Source organism: Branchiostoma belcheri, unplaced genomic scaffold, assembly GCF_001625305.1.
Source record: "Branchiostoma belcheri isolate BF01 breed outbred unplaced genomic scaffold, Haploidv18h27 scaffold10, whole genome shotgun sequence".
NCBI lineage: Eukaryota > Metazoa > Chordata > Leptocardii > Amphioxiformes > Branchiostomatidae > Branchiostoma > Branchiostoma belcheri.
The window spans coordinates 4,540,674-4,561,815 of NW_017802380.1; the positions used below are offsets into that span (position 1 = coordinate 4,540,674).

At 40.9% G+C, this 21,142-nt stretch overlaps 2 protein-coding genes across 5 annotated transcripts in view; both read left to right on the forward strand.

The window, feature by feature from the left end:
- LOC109470839 (histidine N-alpha-methyltransferase-like) overlaps positions 1-4,402 on the forward strand; it is a 5,858-nt gene extending 1,456 nt beyond the window's left edge. Inside the window, exons 2-7 of the mRNA XM_019769930.1 lie at positions 1,271-1,506; positions 1,797-2,005; positions 2,168-2,374; positions 2,686-2,804; positions 3,155-3,287; positions 3,674-4,402. Of these exons, the coding sequence (XP_019625489.1) occupies positions 1,271-1,506; positions 1,797-2,005; positions 2,168-2,374; positions 2,686-2,804; positions 3,155-3,287; positions 3,674-3,864 (1,095 nt within the window). The 3' untranslated portion in view covers positions 3,865-4,402. The remainder of the gene's footprint in view (positions 1-1,270; positions 1,507-1,796; positions 2,006-2,167; positions 2,375-2,685; positions 2,805-3,154; positions 3,288-3,673) is intronic.
- A 1,295-nt stretch (positions 4,403-5,697) lies between these two features.
- LOC109470269 (protein kinase C delta type-like) lies at positions 5,698-21,062 on the forward strand. Of its 4 annotated transcripts, none has more exons than XM_019769163.1 (16): positions 5,698-5,805; positions 10,813-10,992; positions 12,115-12,320; positions 12,711-12,937; positions 13,388-13,419; positions 13,552-13,637; positions 14,768-14,897; positions 15,270-15,481; positions 15,784-15,957; positions 16,233-16,406; positions 16,611-16,702; positions 16,851-16,913; positions 17,193-17,331; positions 17,709-17,894; positions 18,312-18,440; positions 18,615-21,062. In XM_019769163.1, exons 2-16 carry the CDS (start codon positions 10,857-10,859, stop codon positions 18,768-18,770), a joined length of 2,142 nt encoding a protein of 713 aa, XP_019624722.1. In that variant the 5' UTR covers positions 5,698-5,805; positions 10,813-10,856; the 3' UTR covers positions 18,771-21,062. The 4 variants fall into 4 exon arrangements, with proteins under 4 accessions (XP_019624722.1, XP_019624741.1, XP_019624732.1 ...); XM_019769182.1 differs by lacking the exon at positions 5,698-5,805 and adding an exon at positions 7,015-7,044; XM_019769173.1 differs by lacking the exon at positions 5,698-5,805 and adding an exon at positions 7,546-7,639.
- The last annotated feature ends 80 nt before the right edge of the window (positions 21,063-21,142 follow it).

The window sequence follows — 21,142 nt, forward strand, 5'->3', positions numbered from 1 at the left end:
TTTCAGGACAAAATATGCTCGATTTGCGCAATTGCATCTCCAATATCGGTAAGATGTTGAAACTTGGGACATACAAATTTGAGGATTTTATTAGTTGATATGTCATTGATGCAAATTCTGCAAGCATTTAGTGATATTCATATGTTGCGGGGACGTAGATCTTTTTCTACAGAATAAAAGCTGCCATAACTCGCTTCGAATTCCACTCTATTTCATCCATTTTTTTTTCACCAAGCCATGACATTACCGGTACCTGTGTATGAATTTCATCAGGATTTTGTGCAAACGGCTTCGTATTACAGATATCTATAGTAACTGGTGCGGAATGAAGGTACCTTACCATTCACTACAGGCATGGAATTAAAAGATGTACCTCCATGCTCCAGGCTATGGAAAATTCCGCTGCGTTTGTCTGTCCACTGATCTGTCATTACATGACGTCAGACTTCCAATCAATGAAAAGATCACGCGAGGCCTTTTGTTCGTATTAATCGCTTTCAAAATACTAGTAAAAATGCAATGGCAGTATGGTGCATATTTCAACAGCGCCACATACAGGAAAAGAGATAAACTTCGTATACACAATTGTACACAACGTAATATGTTGTTGTGTTCTTGTATGGAGGTATACATGTACCTGCATGGTTCTTGCCGGTTCGAGTCCCTCCTCCTATTCGAACGCACATGTCACACCGGCATACATGTGAGAAGCACGTGTTACCCTGTCGGACAGTGGTCATTACAACTTACAAGACATCGTCAGAGCCTCTGCCGGGTACCTGCTGGAAACCGAACAATGAGGGAGCCCCCATGACCCCTGCAGGGCAGTGTGAAGGCAATTTTTGAGCACGACAGCCGGTGCCCGGCGGACCCCAGAGCCCGTACATGTACTTCATGTCCTGTCTCTCAGATATACATATTATGTTATTAGTATTAAGTAGAGATATACCCTTGGGTTTGAATATAAAGTAGAACTTTATGTTAGCACATGGCTTTACACCATTCAGTACATTCTTTGTCGGTTTGCAATTAGCCAATATCTCTGGCTATGTACAAGACGGCAGAATAGACGCGTGTCTAGAAACTGCAACTCACAAGGCACTTACATAACTTTGAAGGCACAAACGCTTCTGTCTATCTAGATGTAGAAGTCACCGTACCTCATTCTGTAGCGTGCGCATCCTATCTAGTGGCCCTTGGTAAGCTATGCCTACGCGGTAAACAAAATGCATATTAATTTGTATACCATAATTTTTGATTGATGTTGCAGAAAGAAAGAATGAGTCACCATAGCAACGGAGACAGCACCGTGGAGAACGGTCACGTGACAAAGGAGAACGGCAGTGTTTCCACGAAGATAGGTGACGTCATCAAGGAGAACAACGACGTCATCACTCGTGACGTTCCTCCTGCCTTGATGCCCGTTGTGGCGGGTCTCACCTCTAAGCGCAAGCGCGTGCCCTACTGGTATCTGTACGACACTAGAGGGTCGGAGATTTTTGAGGAGTATGTGTTCATTGTGTTTTCATCATTACCTTCTCCAAGTAGGCCATGCGTTTTGTAGCGTTTTCTTTTTGTAATGGTGTAACAGTGTTTGTGGTTGAACAGCATACATGTGCAGTATAATAGCCTAGCTATTAATTCAAGAAGCTATGGATGGCAAGCTGTGATATCGAAGAACTTTAGGTTATGGCCATCTGGCAGATTTCCTTGGTACTTCGTCATGTTACAAGAGTCATATTGACTCCTGTTTTGCTTTCGTGGTTCGCCTGACTCTTTCTAATCTTCTCTTTTAGAGTGGTGACAACATCTAAGACGTACACTGTATGGAAGAATGAATACAGCGTGCTGCAGAGGCACAGCGACGACATTGCCTCCAAGGCGACTTCCCCTGTTGTACTAGTCGACCTCGGCAGCGGCGCTTCGTCCAAAACCCGCCTGGTCATAGAGGCCATGCTCAAGCGCCACGGAACGCTGACGTTCGTACCGGTGGACGTGTCCAAAGGTAATACTGTTTAGATTTTTCTAAAAGCTAAGTTGCGCTTTCCACGCCGGTCTCTTCAATCTGCCCCGCACCCACCAGATAAAAACTTGGATTGCTTAAAGTCTATTTGAAAGTAGGTCTTTTTATATTCCAAAAAATGATTTTTTTTTTACCTTGCCGCAGAACACATCGAGGAGGTCGGCAAGCAGCTGGAGCGCGACTACGAAGGACTGACGGTGGAACCGTTCGGGGGGCTCTTCGTGGATGGACTCCGATATCTCTCCACCCGCCAGGAGCAGAAAGTGATACTTTTCCTGGGCAACAGCTTCAGCAACACCTGCATCTACGAACAGGTGGACCTGATGAAGGAGATCCGGGCACAGTTTACGGGTAAGCAGTCATCGGTTAATTTTATAGACGTAAAATCATGTACTAGATGTTTGCTTAGGAGGTTGGGGAGCGGGATTATAGTGGCCTGCCAGGAAAGCTTGGAGAGTTGGTAGGGTGGATAGATCCAAAAAGGCTACCGGTTATCCAAGAACGATGAATTTAATATGCCAACAAGCTTACGCTATGTTATATTGAATGAATGTTATAATTTAACGTCAAGTGACCGTTTTTCACGGCTTAACGTTTTCAGTGTAACACCAAATTTGCGCTTGTGTTCGTTCGCCAACAACTAGATGTGTTTTGACTTGTAGCCAAGGATCGTTTCGTGATGGGGCTTGACATGAACGTGGATCGGGAGTCTCTGTTGAAGGCCTACGGTCAACAATGGGTGACCTTTCAGAAGGACAATCCCATCCGTCGCCTGAATGAGGTAAAGGAAGGTGGATATTTGTGGTGCTTCTTTGACAGGTGAACAAGGTAGATGGTGGATTGTTTCAGCTTTGCAGGTGGAGGAAGCGCTCAGTAATTGACAGGTGACTTACTTTGGCCTGTTGTCCATCTTTGGTTCTCTTTATCTCTGGCCCCTTTCTACCTGCTGTTCTTATCTGTAGCACATCAAGGTCTAACCTCCACGTGTTTTTCGATCTTCCCTCCTTACGCTTTCCACGGGGTTCCATTCTGGTGAAGGCCTGTCTCGTGATACCTGTTGCCGGTTAGGGGAGTTTATTTACTTCTTGTCGCCGTGTCATTAACACTTGGTATATTTGTACCCAACTCCAGGACTTCGATGGAGACATGGATGCGGCGAAATTTGAATTCATCAACGACTTCAAGGAGAATCCGGCAGATGGGGACACTCCCAGCTATGTCACGGGGTACTGGAGGAGCCTCGCAGCACAGCGCGTGAACTTCCGTAAGTTCTGGATATGACTTTGATATCGAATTTTCCGTCACCTACAAAGCGTTTTCACTGGCAGGTGATAAGAGCCGTGTAGGTGTAAGCGTACACGGCATTTTTTGTGATTTCTTCAATATTCTTCTGGCATTCTTTTCTTTGGGTTGGAGACATCTAATAGTATTTATTAAGATGATCGGAAGACGTATTGATGTCCTTGAAAATGCTTAAATTGTGAGTCACTGAAATATAAATACTAATATTAATACACAAGGTGGCTGACACAGCGATGACGTTTCGTTTTCGTTTAACATTGTTATTATGATGTAACTGCCAAGGTGTGTTCTGGACTTGTCTTCTATCAAGCAAAGAGGTGCGTAACTGACAAAATGGTTGTTCTTCAGGCAAACTCGGCCTCAACCTCGACTTCCAGAGTGGAGAGAAGTTTTTCTTTTCGGACGGGCCGAACTGGAGCTGCAAGTGGAACCTGCACCAGATACGCCGCCTGGCGGAGAAGAGCGGCTTTGCACTGGAGGACTACTGGACCAACGACGCCGAAGATTGTGGGCTGGTGTGCTTCGCACCCGTGCCGTAGACGGCTGCCCATGCAATGACGGGAGTATTTATAGTTTGGGGTCCGTTTTAGAATCCTATTCTGCTTATCCCATTAAAAATAATAACAATATCAACAACAATAACGACAAGTTCGTCTCTGTTAATCCCCTGCCCTCTCCGTAATGATTTGTTTGTGAGCCCGCGAAGTACACGTATTAGAAATAGTATGAGCGGACAAGAGTTACAATCTTAGTTATAAGGTTGGAAGGAGAGATCTTTTGATTATATATCTACGTTCTTGTCAGTCGATCCCTAGTTGGATCCTAAGCTACATGTATGCTTTGATAGTAGTTTCAGTTTCAAACTTTACTAGCACGGAATTTAGGAAATCTGATTGCGCCTGCTACTATATATCAGTCATTTTCTCTGTCGACAGGTTTGGCTTTTTGTGAGGAGGTGAAGTCTGCTGTTTCTAATTATTTTGTTGTAGGGATGTGCTGAAGACGTCTCACAGACTGCTAATTGTCGCCTTGTAAAACGTCATTGCTTAATTTCAATAAAAACATGCTAGGGGCTGACGTTCATGTTGTCAACTTTGTCAGTGTGAGAGGGCAAAGAAGGAAAGATGGCGTTAGTTATCCCTGGTATACAACTTACATATACTAATAATCGATGAACCATGAATGTTCCTCAAAGATACGTAATCATCATAGTCAGGCAAAAGGGCACAAGAAATCAGTCTTATTTTGCAAGCCAGTGACTACGTGACACACGAAACTGGGTGGGGCCTGTATACCAGTAACTTATTAAACAACCGATCGCCGAGCGAGAGCGAGAGAGATAGAGAGAAAGAGAGAGACAGAGAGAGAAAGAGACAGACAGACAGACAGAGAGACCACACACACACATACACACAAAGAGAGAGAGAGAGAGAGAGAGAGAGAGAGAGAGAGAGAGAGAGAGAGAGAGAGAGATACACATAGGACAAAAAACAAAACAATACCCAGCTCTGCTTACCGACCTCCTCGATGTGTTCTGTTATTTTAAAAAAAGGACCAAAAATTAAACACCTGTAAAGTTACAGTACATGAATCTCGCACCAGACGCTGGGAAGAAAAATATTTTCTGGCGGTCCAGGCTTTCCAGCTGGTCACTATCATGCAAGGCTAAGTAAAATCAATTCCAAAGGAAAAGAAGAACATGTGAAGACTTTATGAAAACGAAGAGCCACATAGCACCTTATCAACAACATGAGCCACACCGCAAACACCAACACGGAGTTATGTTGAATTTATTCTTCCATGGTCCAATAATCTTCAAGCATGTGTAAAAGATCGTAACATTTTCTCATGGCGAACTTCTATCATAGTCAACCAATTCTGTATCTGTATCTGTATAGCCGGTATAACCGCCTTTCGGCGTAACACACCAGCTATACTAGTATACGGTTGTCCTCCCCACACAGATACGTTACTCGTACTCGTCGCCCTCCCCACTCGGTACGTGGCGGTTTACAAGACAGTAAAAATTGATTCAAAATCTAAAAATGCCACCATTTATCGGTTTTACAAGTCCACAATACGTTCAAGTATTACTTGTGGGCTAATCTAGAACAAAAATCCAAGCAAATTAGTACAATAAGACGTAAAAATGGGAAAATACTCGGGAGCTCTCGTGTTTGCTGCCGCTCACCTCCGCGCCTGCGCACTCATATGTTGGGATGAGTAAACTGACAGAGAATCCCGGCGGACAGAAAACGTCACGATGTTTCACCTAACATCTGCTTGGAGATTTAGCAGGTGTTGAGACCAGAAGGGTCACGGAAACAGTACCCGTGACTACTTCACATGCGCGCTGTGCGTCATAGCTCATTTGCATGAGAAAAGCCAAGCCAAACTTATTTGTGACGCTTCCTGGTTCACTTACATAGCTTATTACCGCCATATCCAGCAGTTTGACCGTCTCTAGCGGTATCAGAGAGGTAAGGACACTTTCAAACATAAGTGTATGTATATTTCTGAACATAAAACTAGCGATTTCCTGCTAAATTGAGGGTTTGTTTAATTGGCAAGCCGGTGCTAAAAAGTTTTGGTGTGTGGGAGGGGGGCGTAGTCTTAGTGTGACACCAAGTTGTGATATCATACTTGACAACAGCTTTTATCGACCTGGTGTGTGTTGAACATTTTACTTTATATTGTCTGCTGCAGTGCATGTAATGTACGATATATAAGCCGTCATTGTTCCGTGGAATATTTATTAGATGTAACGTTAAAGTTATATAACTAAGTATTGAACATTGTATAGCATTGGAATTACATTTAAATGTACTAGTAAGTATACTTTATTTCAAGCCTTTTCCTGCTTTAAGTTACCGGACTTGTGATTGTAACGGGACATGTTTGTAACTGCTGACACCATGTTCCATGAAAAGTAAAAAATGCATACATTATGCTCATGGGCTTCTGACTATGAACTGCTTGCCTTTTAAATTAGGATTTATTTCAAAAGCTTCCTCCTCTTTTTTACTTCAACTTAGTCAGTTAATGTTAAGTTACAGCTGCAAGTGACTTTCATGTACAATCATGTACAAAGCCCTTGTAACTTTTGTAGCAATAATAAGGTATCAAGATACTAGTAATGTTTACAAATAGGTTACAAATTTACATGTACTAGTATCTGTTTTTGGAGTAGTAACAGTTAACACATTTTTTTGCATTAACCTTAATTTGTTCGTGGGCGTTTCTCATACATTGTTCACAGATACATGCTGTTGTTTACCTTTAGCTCTCGGGCAAAGATTAGGTGGAGTGTAACCTGGAATTCAGCCTGATGCCAGGGCCCACACGTACACAGCTCTAAGTAAATCTAACATAACCCCAAGGAAATTATGCCCAACCCCCAGAAAGGCCCTTTCCCTTATAGACCCTACGAGTCAGGCTTTTGTTCAAATGGAATATAATATCACTTCTATTTCTATCCTGTACAAGAAACAAGAGTACAAATTGAAGTGATGTGCCTACCAAAAAAAAATCCCATCGTAATGAATGAATAAAAGACCTTAGTTTATTGTACGCTTGTGGGGACTGATAAGGACACTACTTTGATTCAGGCAGGCAAAATCACCAGGTGGGCTAATTTGGCCGAGTAGGGATAGTTTACAGTGTCAGTTTACAGTGCCGAGGAATCCCAGTCTATATGCCTGGGAGAGACTGGTAACCAGGTTAGTTGTGTGTACCTCACATATTGTTTGCCTAACCTCAGTCACAGTCTGCTGGGTTTGACGTGAGGCTTGAGCCCTGTACTGTCAGGTACCAGGTGACAATGCGGGGTGTTTGCTTTGACTGGAACATTTGTCCATGGGTGACTGTTCAAATTAACACTTTCTGTTATTGTTGTTTGTTGCCATTGGCCAGGTCACATTATAGAGACTCTGCTAGTAATTTTAGATTCTGTAATCCTAACAAATGCGTGGTGTTGGTCCTAACTTAGCCTTACCCAACCCTATCTCAAACCCTAACCATGACAATTGTCAATGGTGTTGGTCCTATCTTTAGCCCTGTTGAATCCTTCTAAGATGACTCAGATGGTGAAGGACACCTGTACCATAAATAATGTAGGGTTTCACACACACAGGTTACACCTCATTCCAAAAATAGCAACAGAAAACTGACTCACTGTGGTTCACTTCAATGGGTATTCCCAGAAGAGAAACCAAATGACTTTGAATGAGTCATGGCATCTGTATAAAAACACTTGTTGCTAGATCTGCCAGTTACAAGTTATTGGGCATAGGAATTCACGCTGAGTGTAGACTGGTAAGTTATCTCGATCTTTCTTGGACTCTTGCTGTAACTTTACATGTGGAGCAGTCAGAAAAGAGGATACTTGGCATAAATGAGGATAGAAACAGTTCATGCCAGGTTCAAAGTCAGGTCATGCCGATAGTAACAGTCTGTTTCATCTAGGGTATATCCTGTCTCTGGCTCTCTGCTGCACATATTTTTTTATTGGTCAACCGACCCACCTATCATCTGTCAGTACAATTATTGTGAAACTGTGAAAGTACTAAAAGAATGCATATGTATAAATATATATGAACACAAGTAGTGTACATGTACTAAAGGACAGCTATATTACCAGTTCAATAATAGAGTTAGGTCTCAATTTGGGATTCAAAACCTTGTTAGAATTTGTGATCAAAGAAATGTTGTTTGGAATTTGTCTGATTGGGGTGTGGCTTTGTATATCTTGTGTATTGTGTACCCGGTACTCTTGTTGTTTGCCTGGTTTCATCATCTTACTGTACCGCTTCACAAACAGGCAAGACTTAATGAAGATAATGGAATGGCCCTGGTAAAGTGCCAGATGACGAAGAGAAACAAACTTTGAACCTAGTCAGTTTCACACATGTATGTCCATATATGGTTGGGAGATCTTTTATTTCCTTGTACTGTAGATTCACCAATCAAACTGCATTTTATGAATTATATATTAAGTAGAAGCAAAAAGAATAAAATATACGTAAACATTAGTAAAACCTCTAGTACTGAAGTTCAGTGTACTAGAGGTGTAATGTTTAGTGATACGTATACTAGTATTTTCTAGTGAAGTACATCTAGCCAAAATCTTGATTGATAACCGGGTTAGGCAACATGGGAAGGGGTAAAGCCCATACAAAGTTGTGGGAAGTTACTGTAACTGGTTGCAGACCTCTTGACCTTTTCTAATAGCCGTTTGGCCCTCCTGAATCTCATGATGTTAACAGCCTTTGTGTGGAGGAAGGATTGATGCTGGCTGCATCATGGAGTGGATGCTGTTGCCATGGTTACTGCCATTCTATGGCGGGACCTGCATATATTATGTATCTGAAGTGACCCGTTGTGTTGAGAAGTAAACAAAGCAGCCGGATCTACTGAAAACTGTTCGTTTGCAAACTGTGAGGACGAGAAATGTGGAAAAAAGGTTTGAAAATGTTTTCATGTTTTCTGGATGTATATAGGATCCCTTTTGTACTATGTGATTGTACTACAGTACAAAATGTATTTGACTTAGATTTCCAGACCAGTTCTGAGGTCTGCGCTCTGTTCTGAGCCTTTGAGGCATTACCAATGCTATCTACATGTACATACAACATGCCTTCCAAGCAGAGGTTTGAGGGAAAGATTTATACTTAATCTTTGTAAAAAAATTGGGTACCATGAAGAAGGTAAGGATTCCCTCTTCAAGTTTAAACCTCTGCATGACGAGTATAATTTACATTCATGTACAATAGTCCTCTGTCAGTCTGTGTGGTAAGGTCTTGCCCTGGGGCATCATGAGGCCATCGGTTTATATTTAGATATGGTGGTATACTATTAGAGGTCACTGGTGAAGCTGTTTGTTCTTGGGACAGGATAGGAAGGATGTGAGCTATTTTTGAAAACTGTCGACATGTCTCAATGTGCAATTGTTTTCGAAAATCTGTAGACACTGCAGTTTCAGTGTTTCAGCACCAATGTGTTACCAGTAATGTAGGAAGAAATTTAATGAGAAGGAAGGAAGCAATTTTCTGTCTTGGAGATATGATGTGCGTAATAATTATAGGCAAGACAGGATAGAATGTTGACAGTTCTCTGTAAAATATACAGGAAGATGACTTGTTTCCTACGGTAAAATCTTTATAACAGGATGACAAGAGTAAGGAACAATCAAGATAAGAGATAAGTATTCCCAAGTGTGCCACCTTATGGTTACTAAGAAGTGATGGCTTTGTCTTGAGCCCAGATAAAACATCTAGAAGAAAGTGACAGTCGCTCTCAGTCAGTGTTGATGTACAGTACTGGAGGTTGGTCTACTCTGTGGCAGATAATCTTACAGGATCATGAAGAAGGTGCTTGCAATAAGAGGTAGAGGTAAAGATGTCAAGAACTGTTTGTGTAAGTTTCCTTGAGTACTGTACATTCATTTACTTTTATTTTGTGCTATTTTTCACTGAGGGAAAATGAGGTTTTCACTGTATTTTAGACTTGAAGGTTGGCAGTTTTGGAGGTATCAGTAAATGTGCATTTCTCTACCACACCTTTTGCAATACAGTTGATTTACCTATTAGTAAGGATTACTGTATCAGACTGAGTGTGTTGTCAGTCTGTTATTTTCCTGTCTGTTCCTTTTACTGGTCAACAGGCGAACTGTCGGAAGAAAATGAGAACCCAGCATAACACCTGTCCTCGGATTTCTTGGCATTGGCAGGAAATTAACAGGACTAGAATGAAAAAATAATTTCCTTGTTGTGTAGCATTATACGCTTGCTTGCACCATTGACATTTCCACTTGTGAGTCAGGTGGGATTTATGTTGCACGAACATGAGTATCAGGTTCCTTTTGTCAGTTTGTTGGCAAGAATTACGGGACTAAAGCCAGGTGGTTTAATTTCTATACTGTACTGTTTGATTCCCAGCCTGAACAACCTGTTGACCAGGTACTTAGTCTGATAGTGATGCGTCAAGGCATCGGTACAAATTATGACCAGTACTTGTGTTGTAGAGTGTGATTGTGAGGTACGTCTTTTATGTGCATTATACATGATGCCAATTGTATTTGTCATGAGATCACTTGGCTAACGATGGTTTACTTTCTTGACTTTATGTACCAAATCGTCAGCCTGTTGGTCAGTACCATGCATGGTTGTGTACATATACAATTGTTTATGTTGCTATAGTTGTCAGATATTATCAAGCCTGAGTCACATTTCATTTATTTCTGTCTGGTGAAGAAGACAAGATCAGTGTCAGGTTGCTTCTGGCATGGATGTCAGTTTTGTGTACAGCTTTATCTGACTCATGCCTAGTGAGCATGTCGTGTGGATGGTCCAGTCATAAGTGGCCTTGTTTATGGACCGAAAGGTTAAGAGTTCATATCCCATCCATTGTTGCTCACCTGACTATTACACCACACGAGGTCAAGCCACTTATTCCAAGAAGCCAAAATGAATACGTGTATATATTTCCAGGTAAAGCCAAACTTGTGAGCAGTCTGCCAGGTGTTCCGGCCGCCATGTCAGTTCTAGGAGGACCAGGGTTTATCCGAGTGAAGTTGCTACAGGTGGATCCCGGGTCCCTGGAGGTGCCGCCAGGGGAAACATTCGACCCTTACTGTGCTGTCAACGTTAAGGAGGCAGTAGACACCCCAGGTAAGGTTTTTTTTTTCAATTTTAAACTTTCAGGCACACATATAACCCATAAACCATGCCTCAACATTCACCACATATACGTACGTAAAGTCTGTCTTTGCAAATTTTAAAGGTTGGTCTGCCACTATGTTTTGCTCTTGGTCTGTACAGGTCGTGGTTTTGGCTTGTTCTGTTGCTAGAATTTACCCTGTATTTATGTTCTATTATGTTTCTGCATTGTCGATGGTAATATGTAAATACATGTAGCATGTTGTGGTTGCCCGGCAATTATGTGGTGAGGTAAAAACAGGATGTCCTGCTATTTTGGACCAGTTGAACAAGATTCCAATGGATAATTGTACTCTCATATAGATGTACATGTACATGGAGGAATTAGAATATATGGACCATTGTCAAGCATTATGCAGCCTATGTTGACTAATGGTTTGTCTAAGTATGCCAATCAAAATAGATTATTAAATAATGCATGGACTTTTGCATGAAACCAATCTCCATGAAATGCAAATACAATTATACAGTTTCATAGATCTCTACTCTAGGAAGAACTTTAAAAGGACAAGTAGATCTAATAATACATGTATTGTGTTTTCCGAAGGATGAATTCATCAACCACCTGTTGTAAAGAGACGAGCCTTTAAGAGTTTAAAGGGAACTGAATATCCTAAGGAGAAATATGTGGTATCCTTCTATTATGAAGGATGTGTATGTCATGGGGTACAGGGAAAACTGAAATTTCATGGTGTGGAAAAGCATGAAACTTCATTAGTCATGGAAAGTAAGGCCCCCTAAGGCCCACTAGATGGTGATCATTGAGCAACGAAAATTGGATTTGTGAGACCCTTTATTATAATGATGCACATTGACAATGTTTCAAGTATTATTTAATAGGCAACAAAGCATACAAAACGTTGAAAAATCCATTCTTTTTATTTAAAATTCGTTAAGTATATTTGATTAGTGTCAGATTCACAAGAGAAGGAAATTAGTGAGATAAGAAACTCAAATCGTGCTTGAAGTGTGAGTCACCGTGTGACTGTATTCAAATGCACAGCCTCTATACCTGATGGCTAGAGCACTATTTTTCCTTGTCTTAGGTCTGAAGAGAACTGTTATATTTTCCAGGGCGTGGCTTGCAGCTCATCCAGAAGAAGAAGACAATCTACCCAGAATGGAACAGCTGCTTCGACTCCCATCTGTACCAGGGCAGGGTCATCCAGCTGGCCATCATGGCCAAACCAATGAACAAGCTCCTGGCTGAGGTGTCTATAGGGGTGCAGATGCTGGCCGAGAAATGTCAGAAAGGGGACGATAAAATCATCAGCACATGGGTAAGAATTTCAGAGCACAGATAAGGCTGTTGTATAATCTCCAAGCAGATTTGGGGTTGGATGGTTGAAAGACTTTGTGTACAAGCAAATTTCTTGATTACATCAGAAAATTTTATGGCAATATCTCTATTTTATACAGTGGCTTCACATATCAATAGTGTATGGTTACAGATATGTAGTATAGAGCCTTGTACATGTAGGCTCATCATGTACATTTATGTATATAAGCATCAACACCATGATTGCCTATTCATGAATCTCAATTGAGGCATTTCTGATACAGCAAGATAAGAATTAAAGGAAAATGTTCAGTTTGATCTCGAAACATACATGTAGATTATAAATCCAGCTATCTACTCTTTATTAAACATGCTTTTCCCCCCATTCTAGCTGGACTTGAAGCCGTCTGGCCGTCTGTTGGTGCAAGTTCGATACTTCTCAGAGGAAGGTGCGAGCGCTGCTCGAGGAACGCCGGAAGAGGAGGAGCAGTACGGTGCCTTCACACGCCGCCGCATGGCCATGCGCAAGGCCAAGGTCCACGTCATCAAGGGCCACGAGTTCATTGCCAAGTTCTTCCCACATCCAACATTCTGCTCCGTGTGTAAAGAGTTCTTGTGGTGAGGTTCAGATTTTACAAACAAACTTAACTGTAATCGGAGTAACTTTTTCTTCCAGCAATTTCTGAAATGAACACCATAGATATTTTTCCAATATGAATGACATTTCTAAGGAATCCATTCCAGCTTCATGGCAAAGTTGAATGTTGGTGATGTAATTGTGTCTCATTTTCTGATGTACATGTACATATGGAAACTTTTTCTTTTGTTGTAAATATTTTTGTCATTGCTCAGTTTTAGTGCCAATGTATTGGTGTTAACGTTGATTTTGCTAGCTATGTTGGGAATCACTGTCAAAAGTTGATATCGGTTATTGTGTTTCTTCTTCCATTTTCAATGTTTTTGCCATTGCTAAGTACCATAATGATTGGTGCCAGAAACTCAAATCATGTCAGCTCAATTCAGATTTTGCCTGAAGAGTGACTTTATTTTCTTTCTCCACCACTGCAGGGGCTTCAATAAACAAGGATATCAATGTGGAGGTAAGAGAAATTTCATCATATTTAGCAAGAGAATATTGCCTGACTGGCTGTTGTCTGTGTGATTGACTTAAATGCATTATATCTGGATGTGTGGCTCTTCTTCCTAAACGTTTCTTTGTGTTTTTCTTACAGCTTGCTCAGCAGCTGTTCATAAGAAGTGCCACTCCCATGTGCTGGGCAAGTGCCCCAAAACTGCAATAGTTTCTCAGGAGTCCAAGGTAAGGTCTGAAATTTTATTTCTTGTAAATCAGCTATTGTCCTGACATTGTCTCAAAACTGTCCCACCAAAAGTCAAGATACATAGTCTGTATAGAATATTTACCTTCGCCAAGAATGTTATGTTTTCAGGGGCGTTCGTGTATGTGTGTGTGTGTCTGTCTGTCTGTCAACAGGATAACTTGAGAAGGCCTTGATGGATTGTCTTGATACTTGGTAGATGGGTAGGTCTTGATGAGACCTCAAAATGATTAGATTTTGGACCCCCTAGCGGCTTGTTATGGTACTGCAGCTGAACTTCAGGTTTTGATATCTCATGATCTAGACATGCTATGGTGATGAAATTTGGATGGTAGGTAGCTCTTGTGCTGGGGAAGAAGTGACGTGAGTTTAGGCCCCCTAGCAGCTTGCTCTGGAACTGCAGGGATATATTCTTGAAAATATTCAAAAGGGGATAACTCATGAACCAGTTGACGGATCGTCGTCATTTTTGGTATGTAGGTAGCTTACGTGATGCTTAATATAATTATGTGACAATTATGCAAATATGGATGTAATTTGCATAATTTATGGGGAAATTCTATAAATCATCTGCATTCCATGATAGGACAATTGAAGCTTGTGACATTGGTAATTGACGAGAGAAACACAGGAAGATATTGATTATGTTAATAATGACTTAATTTGCATAATTAATTAGAAAATTTTATAATTATGTAATGATAACTGCCTGGAATTTCATACTTGTGGTATTTGAAAGTTAAATTGAGGTGAACATTATTAAACATAATTTATTCAAATCAGGACCTCATTTGCATAATTTATTAGGAAATGCTAGAATGCATTGTTTGTTAATATAAGACTATCTTTTGGTTGAGATTATGATAAAATGATATAATTCATGAAAATTAGGTTCCTATTTCTTAAATCAGGGGGGAATAATCTAATCTATAATTTGTCAGTCATAAAGATTAACATCATTTGGCGAAGGTATGAGATCGGGGAACTCTAGTTTCTATATGTAATGCTATATATTAAAAAACAAGCTGCTAATATAATTTTCCCATGTATTATTTCCAAGATATTAACATCAAAGATATTGATACGTTTTTTTTATTTGTTGTCTCCACAGTTCCTGAAGGAGAGATTTAACATCGATGTACCTCATCGCTTCAAGACCAATAACTACATGAGCCTGACGTTCTGTGATCACTGTGGGTCACTCTTGGTCGGGCTCTTCAGGCAAGGCGTCAAGTGTGAAAGTAAGTGGTTCTACTTTCAAAATATATTAATTCTTGTAAGTGTCGAAAACCTCCTTTCCCTTTAAAAGCACTATGAAAGCAAATTTACAGTACCAATCCTCACACTGGATGTGGAGGGTCCAAACCCCCGTGGCCGCCCCAGAAGAAAATGGTATGACAACGTACGGGAGGACCTCCACCACCTGAACCTAGATAAAATTGACCCACAGGACAGAGGCAAGTGGCGTGCTGCCATCAAGCCCCAGATGTATTGTGCAAGCACGTCTAACCCTCGGAAGACGGGGAACAACAGACGATAAACCGGACAGTGAGTGAGTGAGTGTAAGACTCACATGTTCGCTCCACCACTAACTGCCCCCCTCCCCCTTGCAGCATGTGGTATGAACTGTCACCACAAGTGTCAGGCGAAGGTCGCAAACCTATGCGGGGTGAACCAGAAGCTGATGTCCGAGGCCCTGGCACACATCAGCGCCAAGAAGGGGGCGCCGTCTCCCAGAATGCCCCGTAAGGACGGGGCCGCAGGCGAGGTGTCCCCGCCTCCCAGACCCCCCAAGCCTGGCAACAACCTGGCCGTACCTGGAGAGGTGAGTTGTGGCTGTGTTCTCTGTTATAAACATTGAAGTTACACCAATCAGCACTTCTGGATCAGAAACCAGAAAGGTTATGATTCTGTCTGTTACTGCTTACTAAATTTGTATGCTGCTGGAGAATACTGTGTTCAGGAGGGTTGGCTTCATTCTGTGGAGTAGGCAACACTTAATATAATTGTCACACTGTAATATGCATCTGATTCAGTATTTTGGAATTCCCTCTCCATTGTATCATTGTGATTAACATAAGCATTAGTTGCTAGATGGATAAATCTAACATGACACCTGTTCTGTAGATTCCCAAGATGGAGGCAGACATTGATGATGATGAGGGTGTGTATGAGAAGATGTGGGAAGTGGAGCTGCCCCCCCTCCCCCCACGGTCCACCAGTCTCAGAAAACCTCTCAGGAACTTTTCTGAAGAAGACTTTGTGTTCATGAAGGTGTTGGGCAAGGGCAGCTTTGGCAAGGTGAGCAGGAGAATGTAGTGTTTTTTTTTATGGGGATGAAAGTTAAAAGACTGAGATGCTGTCCCAGGCATATCCATGTAACTTTTAACCTTGAAGTGGCCTTTGGGTCATGACATTTCAGTAAGAATTAAAAACTCATGATTTATTTTTGAAGGCTCATTCATCACACAAAGCTAAGAATCTGAAATTCTAATGCTAACTTCAACATATTGAACAAGCAATACAAGCACCCTGTATTTGAGTCCTGTAATGTTAATCATCATCTTCTTCCCCAGGTGATGCTTGCAGAACTGAAGGGTAAGAAGGAGTACTTTGCTATCAAGGCCCTTAAGAAGGAGGTTGTCCTGGCTGATGATGACTTTGAGTGCACCATGGCGGAGAAGAGGGTTCTAGCGTTGTCATGGCAACACCCATACCTGACACACCTGTATGCCACCTATCAGACCAAGGTAGGTCAACTTTCAGAGCTCAAAATTTACAAGCCTAGCTCAGACATGTGAGGGATTGCAATCACCATTTCAGATCTGCCTTAATTATACATTGTACTACTGATCATGTTTGCCTTTTCTTATAATCTTATTGTTGTAGTTTGTACACATAGGTGATGTGAAGATTTTTTGCCATGTAGTTATACTGTTTTCCCTTTCCCTTAGGCACACTTGTTTTTTGTGATGGAGTATCTAAATGGAGGTGACCTGATGTTTCACATACAGAAGTCTCGCAAGTTTGATCGCAAACGAGCTCAGTGAGTACAATCTTTCTCTCCTTCACTTATTTTGGATTTCTAGCATTCCAGTTAAACCAACTTGAAGTTACTGTGTCCAAAACATTCAATACAGGCCAGCACTGCTAAAGCTTTCAAAGGTTTAATGACTTTACATTGTTACCTGCAGGTTCTATGGAGCTGAGATCACTCTTGGGCTGCAGTTTCTCCACGGAAAGGGGATAGTGTACAGGTGAGGTGGAATTTAGGGTCAGGTTTTTGACAAAATTTGTTTTATTGACATCAAAATAGTATGACTTTATGAGCTTTATAGCCACAAATAATAGCATGTGGTGAAGACCTGAATGGTTTGTTAATTCTACAATGCTTTGTTTGTAGTTAAGCTCTATTTTGGGTGGATTTTGTTTCCCTTCAGATAAAGCTTTCAGGAGTATGATTGTAATGATCTTTTATGTACAGTGGTTCCTAGATCTTTCATGTAAGTCTAAACTTTTGATGTCTGTTGTTTCAGGGACCTGAAGTTGGACAATGTGCTGCTGGACAAAGATGGCCACATCAAGATCGCAGACTTCGGCATGTGTAAGGAGGGCATCACTGATGAGAAGAGAGCTGTCACCTTCTGTGGTACACCAGACTACATCGCTCCTGAGGTGGGTTGGATAGACCTCTATTGTTTCCTCATTAGTAGAATGATTATCAAGTATATTGAGTTTGAGCAAAGCTTACAAATTCAACTACAGCCACCAGAGTGTATGACCTGGTTAGCTAATTAAGTGAAATCATATAATAGTATGTATCATGCAATAATTGATGAAACATACCCGGACAGACGACTTGTGAAAAAATAAGTTTTGGAATTGACAGATACAGGTGGACAATTGAACTGTGAGAAGTGAAATCCCTGTATGTAGAGACACGAGATAGATCTAGGGACTTGACACTTCTTACCTCTTTCCATTCTGTGTGTTACCTTGCAGTTAGCCTTCAGGCAGGAGTTTGCAAATAAGATTGTTATTGTCTGTTACAGATCCTGAAGGGCCAGAGGTACGGGTTCTCTGTGGACTGGTGGTCATTTGGCGTGCTCCTGTACGAGATGCTGATTGGTGCGTCACCGTTCCACGGGGATGATGAGGATGACCTGTTCTACAGCATCCTGCACGAGACGCCGCAGTACTCCCGGATAGACAAGGACTCACAGTCTTGCCTCTCACAGGTATGGGGTACAAGACAACTGTGTTCTCTACTTCAGAGGCTATTCATACTAATATCTTTTATTGTCCTGCTTCAGGTTGTGGGTTTGAATCCTGGACTAGCTGTATCAGTATCTGTACCTGTATAGCCAGGATAACTGTCCTTCAGTGTAACACACCAGCTTTGCAGACACTTTCAGCCATGCATGAATTTAAGTGTTGTAGATAGCCCCACCTGAAGCACCTCAAAGATCCTACCTGTTGATCACTGTAGCCTTGTGCCTCACCATGCAAAGTTCAAATTAATCAGTTTCAAACTCACAGGCTAACTCTTGGTAATAACATTTTGCATGTCAATTCCTAGCATCGAAATCATCATCTTCATGCAATCAAGCAAACAAATTGTGGAAAGTTGCTGATGGTCATTCTGTTCCCTCCAGCTGCTAGAGCGAGACCCGGAGAAGCGGTTGGGTGTGGCAGGAGACATCCGTCGCCACCCGTTCTTTGCGACCACGGAATGGGAGAAACTGGAGAGGAAGGAGATCCCGCCGCCATACAAGCCTAATATTGTGAGTACTACACAGGAAAACATGTTCATCCCCAAAGAAAAAGATGCTATATTCTCTTTGTTTTATCATCTTACATCAATGGAAATACATGTATTAAATGTTCTGAATCATCCAATAAATTTTAGCTATATGTCTGTTCTAAATGTTAATTCTGTTTCCTCCATTTTCTAACAGAGATCAGCCAGTGACGTGAGCAACTTTGATTCTGACTTTACCATGGAGAAGGCACGACTCACAGCCCCGACCAACAAGGACCTGTTGGAGTCCATCGATCAGAACATGTTCTCAGGGTTCGAGTTCACTGCACCAACCATGGCAGACTTCAGCTAGAGGAGACTCATGTAGTTACAGCACAGTCACATTTGTTGAGTCATACGATGACTACAGTATACAATGTATCTGGCTACCCCTCATATATTAGTCATATTGTACTTGCAGATTTGTGGAAGGAAGTACAGAAATGGGACCCAGAACAGGTAATGTCAGCTCTAACAGTTCCACCAGGTACCTTAAACCACCATGTTAAAAACAACACAGTATCATGGAGGCCTTCTCAAGAATGTCTTGATCATCGGGATACCTGAAGTGTGCATACTTTGGGGACTACTGATGCTGGATTAGTAAAGATGTTTTTTTAGATCTGGTGGTATTAGGGTACTCAGTGGAATTATGACAGTTGTTACAGTGCTTTGGAATTCCAAGCAGGGTATAATGTAAATACAAAACCTGTCTTACAAATATGTTATCAACTAGAGTGTCTTATAGGATAGAATGATAATTTTACAGACAAAATTGGTCTATTACTCTGAATTACATCTAATCACTACTGAAAGCATTGGCAGTAGTGCTGCTCCCAAGCAATTATTGTGCAGAAAAGAAACAAACAAATTTGACTTACCAGGTACATGTACATCGCTAGTGTGATTACAAGTACACAATATTACTGTGACTTGAACATCAGACCAAATTGGGTCATTTTTATTCAATGTTGACCTTTCACAAGAAAGGTAAGGTGCTGAATTCAAAGTTAGGATTCGCCTTATAGTTATTAACTTAACATTTTGTTAGTCTAAATTGTCCTATCCTTGTCCTATTCTACTCAGGTAAGGGAGTTTGTTGGTAGTCTTGAAACATTTTCACTCACTCACTCACTCACTCACTCATGGCCACATGCTCCCATTAGGCCTTTGAAAATTGATTGTACATTGTACCAAGAATCTCCATGCCGCTGTATTACCTCTGGATGAAGAGGAACCCAGGGCTAATGTTGAAATAGGTGTCAACATGCCATCTTTTAAACAGACTTTTTTACTCAACAACTGTGGAAAACCCATATTAAGGGTTCAGCCATTGCCAGAATCATGGACACTTACTTTTAAAGAAAAATGATGTGAATTTTGGAAACACAGCTGTGTTACAGTACATCTATTTGTGGAAGCCAGGGGTTTTGCATGTGTGGAAAGGAAGAAGCTACATGTATAACCCATATTATACCATTAAGATTTGTATCTACTAGTAGATAGATTGTCCACAAACAAACCAATCATGACAAGTTTGATTCATGTAAGGAACCAAAGATTGGTTTTACAAACATGGCTGAACATAGATACACAGGGTAGAGTGGTCAGAAACTAGCTAATATGTCTAGATTTTTACAAGTCAAATGTCACTTTTTGGGACCAAGATAACGAAACAAACTTTTTTGACCAAGATAACAAAACTAGTCTAAGAGGAGTCTGGTAGAGCATTGAAGATGTTCAACTGGTAAATTTGTTAGCAGAATCTTCATCTGTAAAGAAATGATACTAAATGTAAATTCAGTCACAACAGAAGAAAAGTACAGTATCATGAATATAAGATAACAAAGAGAGAAGATTTATAGATTGCTATGTACTGCCAGTGACTGCCACTTTAGTGCGAAGTCTGAGTTAAGATGTCCAGTCAAAAAATAGAATAATACAAAGGTGAGATATTCAATGTTGTGTCCTTATAAAAACATTCCACAAGCCTTCTTCAGTTCTTGCCTTGAAAAGTCATGCCATTTCTATGTATATGTCACAGCCAACTAATGAATATATTTCATGGTTGGACAGCAAGCTGGAGATAACAGTTGAGATTGAGGTTTATTGTAACTATGTCTTAGGGTAATGACACTTCTGTAGCAAAATGAAGTATTCATTTATAGCTAGTGATGTTATGAGTTAATCATAGACAATAGAACAATGAGGTGATGGGAACAAGCACAAGAAAGTGGATTAAAAAATTGCCATGATATAATTCTTAATGTCTGTACACAGTTCTTTCTGTACTTCTTTAAATTATTGCATGCTTGGTGACCTGCAGTATACATACATGTAGTAGATAGAGCTGGCCATGTATGTCAACACCAAGGCAGCAGAGAAAGAAGTAGATAGTTCCTGTCCAATTTGATTTGCAGTGCCAATGTTCCATCAGTATTGTGGCAGAGTATTTTATGCCCAAGAAGCTTCTGAGTCATGGATGGAGATGTTTGTACCATAAAGTGATATGAATTATTTAACCAGACACCTTTTTTTTTATTGTACTATGCACTTGATGGGAATATCAAAATTTGAACTGCATTAAACATATCTTGCTCTAACTGAAGATGAGTCTTGTTTGTACCTGTAGCATACCTGTACAGCCCAAAAATATATTTCTGGGCAATAGAACTATGGGATATT

Coding starts and splice junctions, on each gene's coding strand:
- LOC109470269 (XM_019769154.1), top strand. Junction 13,420..13,551: donor ACAAGGATATCAATGTGGAG/GTAAGAGAAATT, acceptor TTTTTCTTACAG/CTTGCTCAGCAGCTGTTCAT. Junction 17,895..18,311: donor CACAGTCTTGCCTCTCACAG/GTATGGGGTACA, acceptor TGTTCCCTCCAG/CTGCTAGAGCGAGACCCGGA.